General features: G+C 37.8%; 1 protein-coding gene across 2 annotated transcripts; it reads right to left on the bottom strand.

Moving 5' to 3' along the window:
* Positions 1 to 3131: 3131 nt before the first annotated feature.
* slc52a3-2b (solute carrier family 52 member 3-2b) lies at positions 3132 to 12943 on the bottom strand. Of its 2 annotated transcripts, none has more exons than XM_088387016.1 (4): positions 12774 to 12943; positions 4561 to 5633; positions 4243 to 4366; positions 3132 to 3833 (listed from the first exon to the last, which is right to left on the bottom strand). In XM_088387016.1, exons 2-4 carry the CDS (start codon positions 5592 to 5594, stop codon positions 3621 to 3623), a joined length of 1371 nt encoding a protein of 456 aa, XP_088243142.1. In that variant the 5' UTR covers positions 5595 to 5633; positions 12774 to 12943; the 3' UTR covers positions 3132 to 3620. The 2 variants fall into 2 exon arrangements, with proteins under 2 accessions (XP_088243142.1, XP_088243141.1); XM_088387015.1 differs by lacking the exon at positions 12774 to 12943 and adding an exon at positions 11172 to 11306.
* Positions 12944 to 13005: the final 62 nt, after the last annotated feature.

Here is a 13005-nt window from a genome sequence, read left to right as displayed (position 1 = left end):
AATATATAGAAAAGAAAAATACTGTTTTCAAACCGCCATTATAAAAATTCCGGGAAAAATAATTCCAATCAATTCTGGAATATATAATTTGTTTGTGTTTATGCAAAACTAAGCAAATGCCAATACTATGAGCAGTGACTTCATTTGTTGTCAGCTGTCATCAGTCTGTCATGGTAATGAACCCTACTTTGGTCCAGCCTCCAACAGCTCTTTAAGGCATCATTCACGCCGCTGAGGAGACACACTCAGGTATTAGTAGTTCTGCCTGGATGGTCCAGTGGATGATGGGTGGGCGGGGATGTTATTAGCAGCATTCATCTACAAGGCTCCCCAAGCTATACTATATTGAAACTGACCACAAGACAACCCTATCATCTTCAAAGATTACCTGTCTCCTGTACGCTATATGAATGTTTTATCATAAAAGCTTTTCTTTTTTCTTTTTGCTAAGTGCCTCCTTGAGTGTTTGCTTTCAACTTTTGATTACTTTATGTCTTGTTGCGAAGAAGAAAAAAGGCCAAGCCCATTTGAATATAATGGACCTAACGGGAAAGGTAATCTCCGATGCATTGGATTGATAAATGTGGTGAAACTCAATGCAACGGGTGTGAAAAGTGGACATATTTAAAATGTTGCTACCTAAAGTATGTTTTTAATCTCATTAATTTGTTGAGCATAGGGCAAATGAAAGTCTTGACAAAATTTATAAAATAAAATAACCATAAAATAACCTGGCAAGTTCTATATAAAAATCCGCATTTCAATATGAGAAGAATTATAGGATGTGGTGCATTTCCATGTAAAACGCCTCATTCCAAACCTATATTACCAAATCACGTTTTAAAAATAAATTGTCTTTTGATGTGCTCATTCGCATCTCACTTTTCTCAGTTTTATATACACAATGCCTTAGTTTCAGTTTTATATATAGTCTTGAGTCATTTACAAGAAGAAATATTTTTATACTCCTTTGGGCCAGACACTGACGTTTCCAGCACCAAGACACTCCAACCCCCATCTAGTCAAGGTTTTAGCAGACACTGCGTTGTGAGTGAGGAACGATTGCATAACAGCAGGCGAGACGTGATCGTTCTTGGCCGTTTTGCAAAATTAAATCATTCTCTGCATACCGCAGTCCCATAACTACGCATTAAAAAGCAGCATGAATGAGGACATTCGATCATGTGTTTTAGATTGACATTGTGGACATAAACGTGTAGAAAGCAGAGAAGAATTTAAGGTAAAATGAGACAATGTTACACATGAAGTAAAGAAAAATAAATATAAAGTTAAAGACTAATGTGCTTTAACACTTTTCACCTTTAATTATCTGCCACCCATATTTATTCTGACCACTGTTAATGGGCGCCATTTAAGTGTATGGACTCAGTCACCCCCTTTGCAAATCCTTCCAAACTGCTCTGCAGTATTTACACTAAACACACCATAAGTCATAAAAACTACTGCAAGAGATAAGAGCCAGCAGGTGATGTATGAACCACACAGAGATGATGACCCCAGATGTTCACATGGAACCTCTGGGATCTGAATCAGACACTGACTAGTTATGACTTTTTCATTCTTACCTGTCCCTGGGGATTAGAGGAAAGAAAAATGAACACACTCCTTACACACATACAGTCTCTGATTTAGTGTGAGGGGGATATGATGCAGATGCTGTAATATGGGCAGACCCCCTCCAGAGGGATACCTCACCAGGCCACCCCTAAAGTACAACAGCATTTTGGGGTACTGTGGAAAATATAATAAAGTCCCTATGTACCTAAAGTTCATATTTGGGATTTGAATTGATTTAATGTATTTTATGGAATACCATTTGGATCATGAAGTTTGAGGAAAAGAAGGCGCTTCAATTCTTTTTGGTTTTCCCATTCAAACAGAGACACCCAGTGTTCATTTGCAACACGTGCAAGTGAAGTCTCCTACCTAAAATACTCACCACCACCTTGTAACATCACATCAATTAATTGCTATTGGCCTAACATATATATATATATATATATATATATATATATATATATATATATATATATATATATACGACGTGATTTTTCTGGTCTTGCAAATTGTTAATGGCAATATTTAGTCGTAATCTCTTAAAAACAAGATGATTGTTATGTTTGAGTTGCCATATGCAAATGTTAACAACCCATGTTTGAAATGCACCTAACGCTGACGTGAAAATGTACATATGTATGTATAGCCTACAAAAAACTTTGTTCAGATCCTCAGACTCCAATGTAAAACAGAAAAGACAAATCTAATTTTGTCTTTGTGCTTGTATGTACGTAGATGACCCCAGTCTCTCAGTCTTCGAGACACATATAGTACCAATAGCAGGGACAATTGTATCAGGGTTTTTATTGTCGTGACATCACCCAGTGAATTATATTCTAATACTTTGCACCACATGTAGTACAAAAAAAAAATAAAACCTGTACCCGATAAAACAGGGATGAGCAACTTAGAATAAAAACAAATGAAGGTGGCATAAGCACTACTAGGGAGCTGCTATACCTGCATGCACTTTGTAACCAGATTGATGACAAAAATGCAGTTTTAAATATGGAAAAAACACATACAAATATGTTTTCATAGAATAAAAAAACACATACTGTGATTTTCTTTGTCCAACATTAGGTAAGTGCTAAATTGTATTGTGTGCATCTTTCCCACAAAAATTAACTCACTCAATACTGTGATAATATTAAGGCATTGTGTTTGGCCGTGTCATACCAAATCCCCAAATTATTAGGCCTACTCACAGAGTAAGCCTATAAATGGTACAAGCACAACTAAGTAATGTCTGGCATCTAGTGGCAAACAATTGCATTACAGATTTTATTGATTGTTTTGACCTGTTTGAAGAAACTGTGAACCTCTCAGTCTTCATCATCACCATCTCAGCAGACCAGAAAACACCTCATGCGAATATGTTAACCCATTCTCCTACATTTGTGAGACCGCGAGGCCACGGAAGGTGAACCGTGGTATAGGTACGGAACACTTTCTACACATACATACTGGTATTATATAACACACCTGTAGCTATGTTCTAGAAAAATATTAGAAAAGGTGACATATAAATAACAACAAAAGTACTAAGAAAAGAGAATTTTCATTTTGGGTTTATTTGCATTGTTTTAACAGTAACAATTCTACAGCAGTAACAATTCTACAGCAGTCTGTAATTCAATGCAACAGTGTTGTCTGAAATTAGCATCTTAATTTAAAAAAAAAGTGCACGCTCATAATAACATTTTGAACTCAATATAATGTTAACAAACCTTGTAAAAGCTAAGGAACTTACTGACCATGAAAAAAAAAAACAATAATGCATATTTAGATCTGGTCATGTTTTGTGGTCTTTACTCTTTCAGAAGTTGATCAAGTGAAATAAGAAATCTACTATGTATTAACAATTAGGATTACAAAACAAGATGGAGTGGCAGATAAACACCTGAGGCCACTCAGCTCTGTTAAAAAGTCAGAATATATAAGCCTTATCACTTAACACTGCCACTAATGTGCCCCCATTACAGCACAAGAGCATGTTGAATTTCTGGTTTGTATAGCAGTATTTTTAACATGTTTCTTTGTCACAAGGGACACTTGGTGTTACAGGCATCACCTGACTTAAAAAGGCCATAAATGCTCACCAGTGGAAACATAGAAAGGGCACCCAGCATGGAGCCCAACTGGACTACAGCCCCACACCACACAAGGGCACCATGGCCCTCATCTCGTAGAATCACTCCAATTATTACCTTTACATAGGACAGGGAGAGAACAAATACGATCCAAACCAGCACCTGAAACACACAAGATGCAAAATAAATGCTAAGAATAATAAGTGAAGCTGGTACGAGCACAAAACAAAATCTAAACTGAAACAATAAAGTACTATAGCCCCATATGTACTACAATGCGTATATATCGTATTTAAAATATTCATTTACCATTAGCATTTGATTTTTGAGGTTCTTGATAGAAACGATGATAATACCCGTCCAAACTCCACAGTTTCAGTTCCTTCATGCAATGACTTTGCGGCCTTCTTCACAGATAAATATTAGATAAGAAAAACAATAAATGGCTCCTCCTCCAGAAAAAATTACAATGACTAAATCCATGTGTACTGCTCTCAATACATTATGTACTGTAGGTATAATGTTCTCAGAGTTATAATGAAAACTTTAAATGTTGAAAGTGTTGTCTTACTATAACAACAGTTCCAGATATACTGTGGACCAGCAAAGGACACGGACTAAGAGCAGCCATTGCCATGATGTAGGCTCCAAATCCAGTGCCAAAGACAGTCAGAAGACACATGAAGATGAGTGACCTGGAATAAAGGGCAACACATTAAATGCAATTCTACATTTTCAATCTTTATTTAGGTTTACATGAATGGCATACATGCTACTTTGCTTCTTGCACCTGAGCGATATATTAAGCGTCGCTACAGAAATATTTAGCCTTTGACCGGCTTATATTTGGACATCAGGATTTTCAGAATGCCACATTAGTCACGCTTACCTGATTGGCCTAAACATGGCAATGAAACAGGCCATTGGGTTGGCGACAGCTGCCATTGTGGCAGCCAGATGGTAGGCCTGGTTTCCATAAGGCAGACAGGAGTAAGACTGCACTGATGGCAGCACTGCATTGGTCAGAGCATTCACCCAAGCCAGTACAACAAAGATGAAAACCACCTCAGAGTTACTGTATGTGCCCCTGCCAAAGGCGCTGCGAGGTTCCCTCTTGGCAGACTCGAAGGAATTTAACATTGGCTTTTTCTCTGGTGTTCGGGTGTTTAAAGAGAAAACTTGCTCTCTCTCCCGTCGTGTCACTTCTTCCCTGAAATAAAGCTCATTCCTCTTCTCCCGAGCCACAGCTGGGTGATGGTTGAGAAGAATGAAGGCAATCAGGCAAACAACCATCATTACGCTCAACAACAGGAAGAAGATTTGAACAGAGAATTTTGCTGGTTGATACACTGCTTGGAACCCCCAAGTGTCAACAGTAGAATTCCCAAGCGTTTTGTTCAATGGCAGTGTCAAAGTAGCATTATGACAATGGACTACACCAACACCTTGAAAGAGAGCCACCAGTGCAGGTACCAGACCACTGAGGCCTTCACCTGCAAAGTAGCTGGTGAGGTACTGGGGGCACAGACGCATCATGAAAGGCAGAAAGGTGACAGAGGACGTGCAGTCCACCACAGAGAGCAGGAAACATAATATCAAAAGAGGCACACTGTGCAGAGTGCTCCCTATTGTAACTGTGTGCTTCCAGAAGAACGCCAAAAGGAACGCCACAAAGATGCCCAACGTAACGATGCAGTAGATGACCGGCTTCTCATTCAGCACTCCTGGGCGAAAACGATGCATCAAGATGATGACGAGCGGGCCTATGTTGGCCATCTGGATGAGGACTGTGAGGTAGGACGGCAGGAACCAACCCTCAGGGATTTGTGGCACTATTAGTGGGAGCTCCACCCACATTCCGTTGATTGCCACCCAGGAGCCCATGCCAAACAAACATGCCAGCACGTGAGTCAGCACTGACATGATGGTGGCGTTGAAGAAGCAAATGAAGATTTATACTATCTGAAACACATCAAAAAAGGCCAGTTTGATCAGAACATTTTGATGGAAAGAAAGCTCTCAATACATCATGTGCAAAATTTTTAATGTTATACATGTATAATAATGGCAATAAAAAAAAGTTTTCTAATTCACGGATTTCACCTATCACGGGTTCTTTTTGGAACTAACCCCAGTGAAAAACGAGGGATTACTGTATATTGTTCAGTACAGTCAATCCTCGATTTTCGAACGTCCGGGTTCTCGAACAAATCGGTATTCGAACGAAAAATTCGAGATTTTTCTTGTTTCAGTTGTCGAACAAAATTCGGAGGTCGAACCTCGCGAGATGAGCCGAAAGGACCCGAGAAAACCCGACCACGCGGCCCGGATGCCGTCTGACTCCGTTTGTTATTGTATTTTCGTTACTTTGAGGATTGTATTAACCCCTAATCATGCCTCCAAAGAAAGCAAGTGGGAGCAGTAAAGCAATCCTAAAACACAATGATGCTCTAAAAGTAGTGTTGGCTCGTGAGTGAACAATTCGTTCAAAAGAATGATTTTTCTTCAGTGAACGAGAGTGAACAAATCACTTCCTAAAGTGATTCGTTCTTCAGTTCATATGACCAACAACCAATAGATGTCGGTAATGCGCATTGAAGCTGCTGCCACCTCGCCACAAAACAAAACGAAGAAGAAAATGACGTAACTTCCCGTTCACAAACAAGTCGTTGATTGCATTTCCCGTTCACCAACTGAACGGATCTATGAGTGAATGAGTCAGTGAGTGAGTGATTTGCATTTCCAGTTCATAGCGAGAGCGGATCAGTGAACTGCCTTCACGTGCATCAACCGATCAACGTGTTGCGTCTCCTGGCGTGAACTATGTAAGCCAGAATGTAGATTTATGATTTGCCAAGGAAAGAAAGAACCACTCACTGAAACACCACTTCTTTTATGTGCGTTTTCTCCAAGCTAACTGCTAACTTTATTGCATGAAGGGATGCGCCGTTATGCAACAACGGGGAGATTATGCTTCTCTTTGGGTAATCTTGAATTTATAACACTTATAGTAGTTTTTAAATAACGTGTATGCATATATACACCTAAATATTGTTATCCAATATATCTACTGCAATTTCACATTAGATTGCTGGTTTGAAATTCTTTCATTATTATTATTATTATTATTATTATTATTATTATTATTATTATTATTATTATTATTATTATTATTATTATTTTAATGAACATTAAAACCTGTTAAAACTTGTCTGGTGTTTTAATCCTTGTTTTTATTTTTTTGGCCATGAAAACAAAAATCTGACATTTGGTTAACTGCTTTATATGACAATATGTATATGTGTTTTACGTTGTGTAATATGTAATATAAAAAAGGAATAAATAAATAAAGTTTAGCAAATGATTCGGTGAACGATTCTTTTGAACAAATATTTTGAGTAAACCGATTCTAGAGATTCAGTTCACTTACGAACTGGAATGCACATCACTAGTACAAAACAGTGCAGACGACCAGAGGAGGACAGGTCGAAATAGCCGACTGGTTAGTGAAGCGGCCTTTTCCTCAGCAAGCGCTTGGTTCGATCCCAGTTACGAGGATATTCCCAAATGAGTTTTTATAGTGCAATTAACTCTTTATTTATTTATTCTTTTTTTTTTTCCTACCTCGTGTAGTGTATCTATTGAAGTGTCCATGAGGTGTACCTAATCACAGGCCACTTCATTAGGGAAAAAGCTTAAGTGAAAGTGAAAAGTGTCACACCCGCCCTCACCCCCATGGTCAAAAGTACAGGTGTCAAGCTCTAGTCCTTGGGGCCGCGTTCCAACATGTTTTCCAAGATTCCCTCGTTAAGTGCACCTGCGTGAAAAGTTGTAGCTCTTGCAGAACATGAAATGAACAAAATCTTTTCACGCAGGTGTGTTTAACGAGGGTAACTTGGAAAACATATTGGAATGCGGCCCCTCGAGGACTGGAGGTTGACACCCCTGGTATGCATATATACACCTAAATATTGTTATCCAATAAATGTACTGCAATTTTTTTAAATTGGCGAATATAAAAACAAGGAATAAAACACCAGAGAAGTTTTAACATGAATGTTTATTTAAAAGAAAATCAAATAATAATAATAATAATAATAAATTTCAAACCAGCAATTCAATGTGAAATTGCAGTACATATATTGGATAACAATATTTAGGTGTATATATGCATACCAGGGGTGTCGACCTCCAGTCCTCGAGGGGCCGCATTCCAATATGTTTTCCAAGTTACCCTCGTTAAACACACCTGTGTGAAAAGATTTTGTTCATTTCACATCCTGCAGGAGCTAAAACTTTTCACGCAGGTGCACTTAACGAGGGAATCGTGGAAAACATGTTGGAATGCGGCCCCAAGGACTAGAGCTTGACACCTGTGACCTTTGACCATGATATTTCCCTAATAAAGTGGCCTGTTATTAGGTACACTTGAAAATGGTGGTGTACCTAATGAAGTGTCCAAGTGACGTCACAGATCAAACAGCCAATGAGAAAGTGGGGGTGAGGGCGGGTGTGGCACTTCTCACTTTCATTTAAGCTTTGACCATGATTTTTCCCTAATGAAGTGGCCTGCTATTAGGAACATCTGAAAATGGCGGTGTACCTAATAGAGTGTCCGAGTGACGTCACAGATCAAACAGCCAATCAGAAAGTGGGGGTGAGGGCGGGTGTGGTACTTTTCACTTAAACCAGGGGTGTCGACCTCCAGTCCTCGAGGGGCCGCGTTCCAATATGTTTTCCAAGTTACCCTCGTTAAACACACCTGCGTGAAAAGATTTTGTTCATTTCATGTTCTGCAGGAGCTAAAACTTTTCACGCAGGTGCACTTAACGAGGGAATCTTGGAAAACATGTTGGAACGCGGCCCCAAGTACTAGAGTTTGACACCTGTACTTTTGACCATGGGGGTGAGGGCGGGTGTGGCACTTTTCACTTTCACTTAAGCTTTTTCCCTAATGAAGTGGCCTGTGATTAGGTACACCTCATGGACACTTCAATAGGTACACTACACGAGGTAGAAAAAACAAAACAAAGAATAAATAAATAAAGAGTTAATTACACTATAAAAGCTCATTTGGGAATATCCTCATAACTGGGATCGAACCAAGCGCTTGGTGAGGAAGAGGCCGTTTCACTAACCAGTCGGCTATTTCGACTTGTCATCCTATGGTCGTCTGTACTGTTTTGTACTAGTGATGTGCATTCCAGTTCGTAAGTGAACTGAATCTTTAGAATCGGTTCACTCAAAATATTTGTTCAAAAGAATCGTTCACCGAATCGTTCGCTACACTTTATTTATTTATTCCTTTTTTATATTACATATTACATAACGTACATAAAGCAGTTAACCAAATGTCAGATTTTTGTTTTCATGCCCAAAAAATAAAAAATAAAAACAAGGAATAAAACACCAGGCAAGTTTTAACAGGTTTTAATGTTTATTAAAATAATAATGCTAATAATAATAAAAGTAAATTTCAAACCAGCAATCTAATGTGAAATTGCAGTAGATATATTGGATAACAATAGTTAGGCGTATATATGCATACACATTATTTAAAAACTACTACAAGTGTTATAAAATCAAGATTACCCAAAGAGATGCATAATCTCCCCGTTGTTGCATAACGGCGCATCCCTTCATGCAATAAAGTTAGCCGTTAGCTTGGACAAAACACGCATAAAAGAAGTGGTGTTTCAGTGAGTGGTTCTTTCGTTCCTTGGCAAATCATACATCTACATTCTGGCTTACATAGTTGACGCCGGGAAACGCAACACGTTGATCCGTTGATGCACGGGAAGGCAGTTCACCCATTAACTCGTTCACTGATCCGTTCTCGCGATGAACTGGAAATGTAAATCACTCACTCACTGACTCGTTCACTCACAGATCCGTTCAGTTGGTGAACTGGACTCGTTCGTGAACGAGAAGTTACGTCATTTTCTTCTTCGTTTTGTTTTACGGCGAGGTGGCACCAGCTTCAATGCGCATTACCGACACTTACTGGTTGAAGTCATATGAAATGAAAAAAAACAAACAAACAAAAAACCAATCACTTCATGAAGTGATTCGTTCACTCTTGTTCACTGAAAAGATTCCTTCTTTTGAATGAATCGTTCAGTCACGAACCAATTTTCTAAATTTCAGCGACGGATCTGTCACAATAATGCGACCAGCGCGGTGCAGTTGCGCGGTCGGCGGCACGCTACAGTCGCGCGTTCGGCGGTGCGCTGCAGTTGCGCGATCAGACAAAATTGCGCAAATGAAAAAATGCTTATAAAAGGCGTTTTTTTTTTGTCTTGGAACGGATTAAAAAAAAAAAATTCCATTATTTGTAATGGGAAAAATAGATTCGGAATTCGACCGATTCACTTCTCGAACCGCCTTCTGGAACGGATTGTGGTCGAAAACCGAGGTTTGACTGTAGTTTCTCACAACATTAACAAATACATATTGTACAAGTGCTATTGGCGGTGAAGAGATAGATTCTGAAAACGTTGTCTTTATTGAAAGCAAAACAAAGCTGCAGCGCTGGACTATGCAGGGCGAATGATTCTCGCCCCCGCTCACACAATTATTAAAAATAACTCCTGTATGTATGTGTCTGTCTGTCTGTCACATGATGCAGAGTAGTGTAAATAAAACACATTTGAAGACTCAAGAAACAATGCCGATGTCTATTATCTACTATAAATAACACCTTTGAATGAAAAAAAATAATGCTTTGAAGTTGCTAGGTAAAAGTCAAGATTTAAATCAAACTGAGATGCAATAGCATGACGTTAAATAGACAATTTACACCCCATACTATATAATATTATTACTATTACAGAATTAAAACAACTCTGCAAAGGGATTTCTCCACAGTGAAGCAAAAGACTCAACACATTTATTGCAACAACACTTCCTGATTTCGTTCACAAGGCAATAACTGATGTATAAAACTTTACAGCTTTGCATTTGCAACTGCATTCTGTCTACCTGGGATGATATTGAAATTGGCTTAACAGTCTGATATTTTTCATCAATACCTTTTCATTGGATTTTCTTTTTTTATACTGCACTTGAACTGGGTTTCATAATGGTAATTACAATGCTTCACTTTCAAAATACTCTTATTTTTGTCTATTTAGTGCATCAAATACTTGAGATACTCAAAACACTGGCCAAACTCAACAAAAATAACTTAATCTCCTGTGCTTGACCTTGTCTCCTCCTCCGGTGAAGGATGCCATGAACTTCAACACACTGCGCCCATATAAAGTACCACGTGGATATACTCGCCAAGGTAAATAGCCATAATGTTAACCTTTATAGAGTTAAACAGAATCAACAGACATACTTAACAATAATGTGATGAAGCCAGATTTTTTTTTTTTTTTAAAACAACACAGAGGGCTATAATAAAATAGCAGCATACTCAGTGACTTTGAAACCTTAGAATAATGACCCAACAATCCAGTCGCACAAACCTAATTAAAACAACAAAAATCCGTTTACCTTATCAAACAGGATTCTCACGCTGTTCCAACAAATTATCATCCCACTATTATGACTTTACTCTATGGCAGTGCGCGCGTTTTCCGTGCGTGCGCGTGCTGGCCGGCTTCGATTACGTTCTGTAACTGTTAACTACGGGAACTGCACATGCGTACATGCCATACTGTGAACACGCAACGTCAACATAGAACATTAACAACCTTGAGGATATTGGTCCGGTACAGCGATACGAGAGGGTGGTTGCCATATTGGACGTGACAAATCTGACTGTAAACCAGTGGTTCTTAACCTTGTTGGAGGTACCGAACCCCACCAGTTTCATATGTGCATTCACCGAACCCCTCTTTAGTGAAAAATAAAATTATTTTTTTGAAATTCAAGACATCGATGTTTTTTACTGGTGCACAAAATAAGCCGTGCATGAACATCCCCTTGTTCAAATAACAAAATCAACACAATGCATGGACTCACAACAAATTACATACTGGCAAATCAGAATTTACACAATAAATCAGGTTTGTTTGGACCTCTCAGTGGAGGCTCTGCCGAACCCCTGAGGCCGACTCACCAAACCCCTAGGGTTCGCTCGAACCCAGGTTAAGAACCACTGCTGTAAACTAAATCACATAAATGGACTACTCTTCATAAAACGACATTCTATATCAGTGACGGGCAACACATGGGCTCTAAAGTATATTTCCTATTTTATGGGAGAGAAAAAGGCTTTATTTTATATTTCAAACTCATTTTTGTTATTTATTTATTTATTTATTTATTTATTTATTTATTTATTTATTTATTTATTTATTTATTCATTCAGTTAGTTAGTTAGTTAGTTAGTTAGTTAGTTAGTTAGTTAGTTAGTTAGTTAGTTAGTTAGTTAGTTAGTTAAATTTATTTATTTATTTATTTATTTATTTATTTATTATTCATTTGTTTATTTATTTGTTTATAATCCCCTCAAAAACACAAAAAAATATTGAATGGAATAAACTTCATAAAACAGCAGCCTATATCAGGGATGAGCAACAGATGGGCTCAAAAGTATATTTGCCATTTTATGAGAGAGAAAAATGTTTTGTTTTATTTATTTATTGTTTATGTATTGATTTATTATTTCAACCATTTATTTATTTATTTTATTTTATTTTATTTATTTATATTCCTGTACATTTCCCCCTCAAAAAAGACAGAAAAACATAGCTTACCACGAAAAACGAGGTTAATGGAGAAAAAAAACAGAAAACGGGCAAAATTCTATTTTAAACATCATAGTAAGTGTGCTACAAGTTTCTCAATTTGCAACTGTTACTAAAACTCTCATAACTATATATTTTTTTCCAGTTACAAAACATTGTTTGGCTGTTTGGCCAGCCTGTATTTATCTACTACCTTATGAGTCCCACAGACTAAAAAGGCTTTATGGGCTTCCTATTCATTCATTCATTCATTCATTTAATAAGTTAAAAAAATCAGTTTACAATGAAATTCCAACAATAATAATTATGAAATGTTTGGTAATTCATAATATTTTGTAATTAATTATTTATTGTCTACTTAGTATTTGTAATCATTGCAAAAGGATATCAAACACTAACCTACCTGCCTGTGGATATGAAAACGGTGAGTCAGCATTAGTAAAAGGTTTCACAACAAATATACAGCCCTTAAGACAATGCGCAGCGAATCTGTGTTGGCCTTTTGGTGTTTCAGTAGAGTATTCATTATTCTCTTTGACTCCAGTGTTTTACTAATCTGGATTTCTGCAATATTGTCATGTGACTACAGAGGGCTGAGCCAGGAGTCATGACTGTGAACCAGTCAGAGAAAACAT

Source organism: Syngnathus floridae, chromosome 10 (genome assembly GCF_059516105.1).
Source record: "Syngnathus floridae isolate MCC-2025c chromosome 10, RoL_Sflo_1.0, whole genome shotgun sequence".
Taxonomy (NCBI): Eukaryota; Metazoa; Chordata; class Actinopteri; order Syngnathiformes; family Syngnathidae; genus Syngnathus; species Syngnathus floridae.
This window is presented reverse-complemented; position numbering and strand designations above follow the sequence as displayed.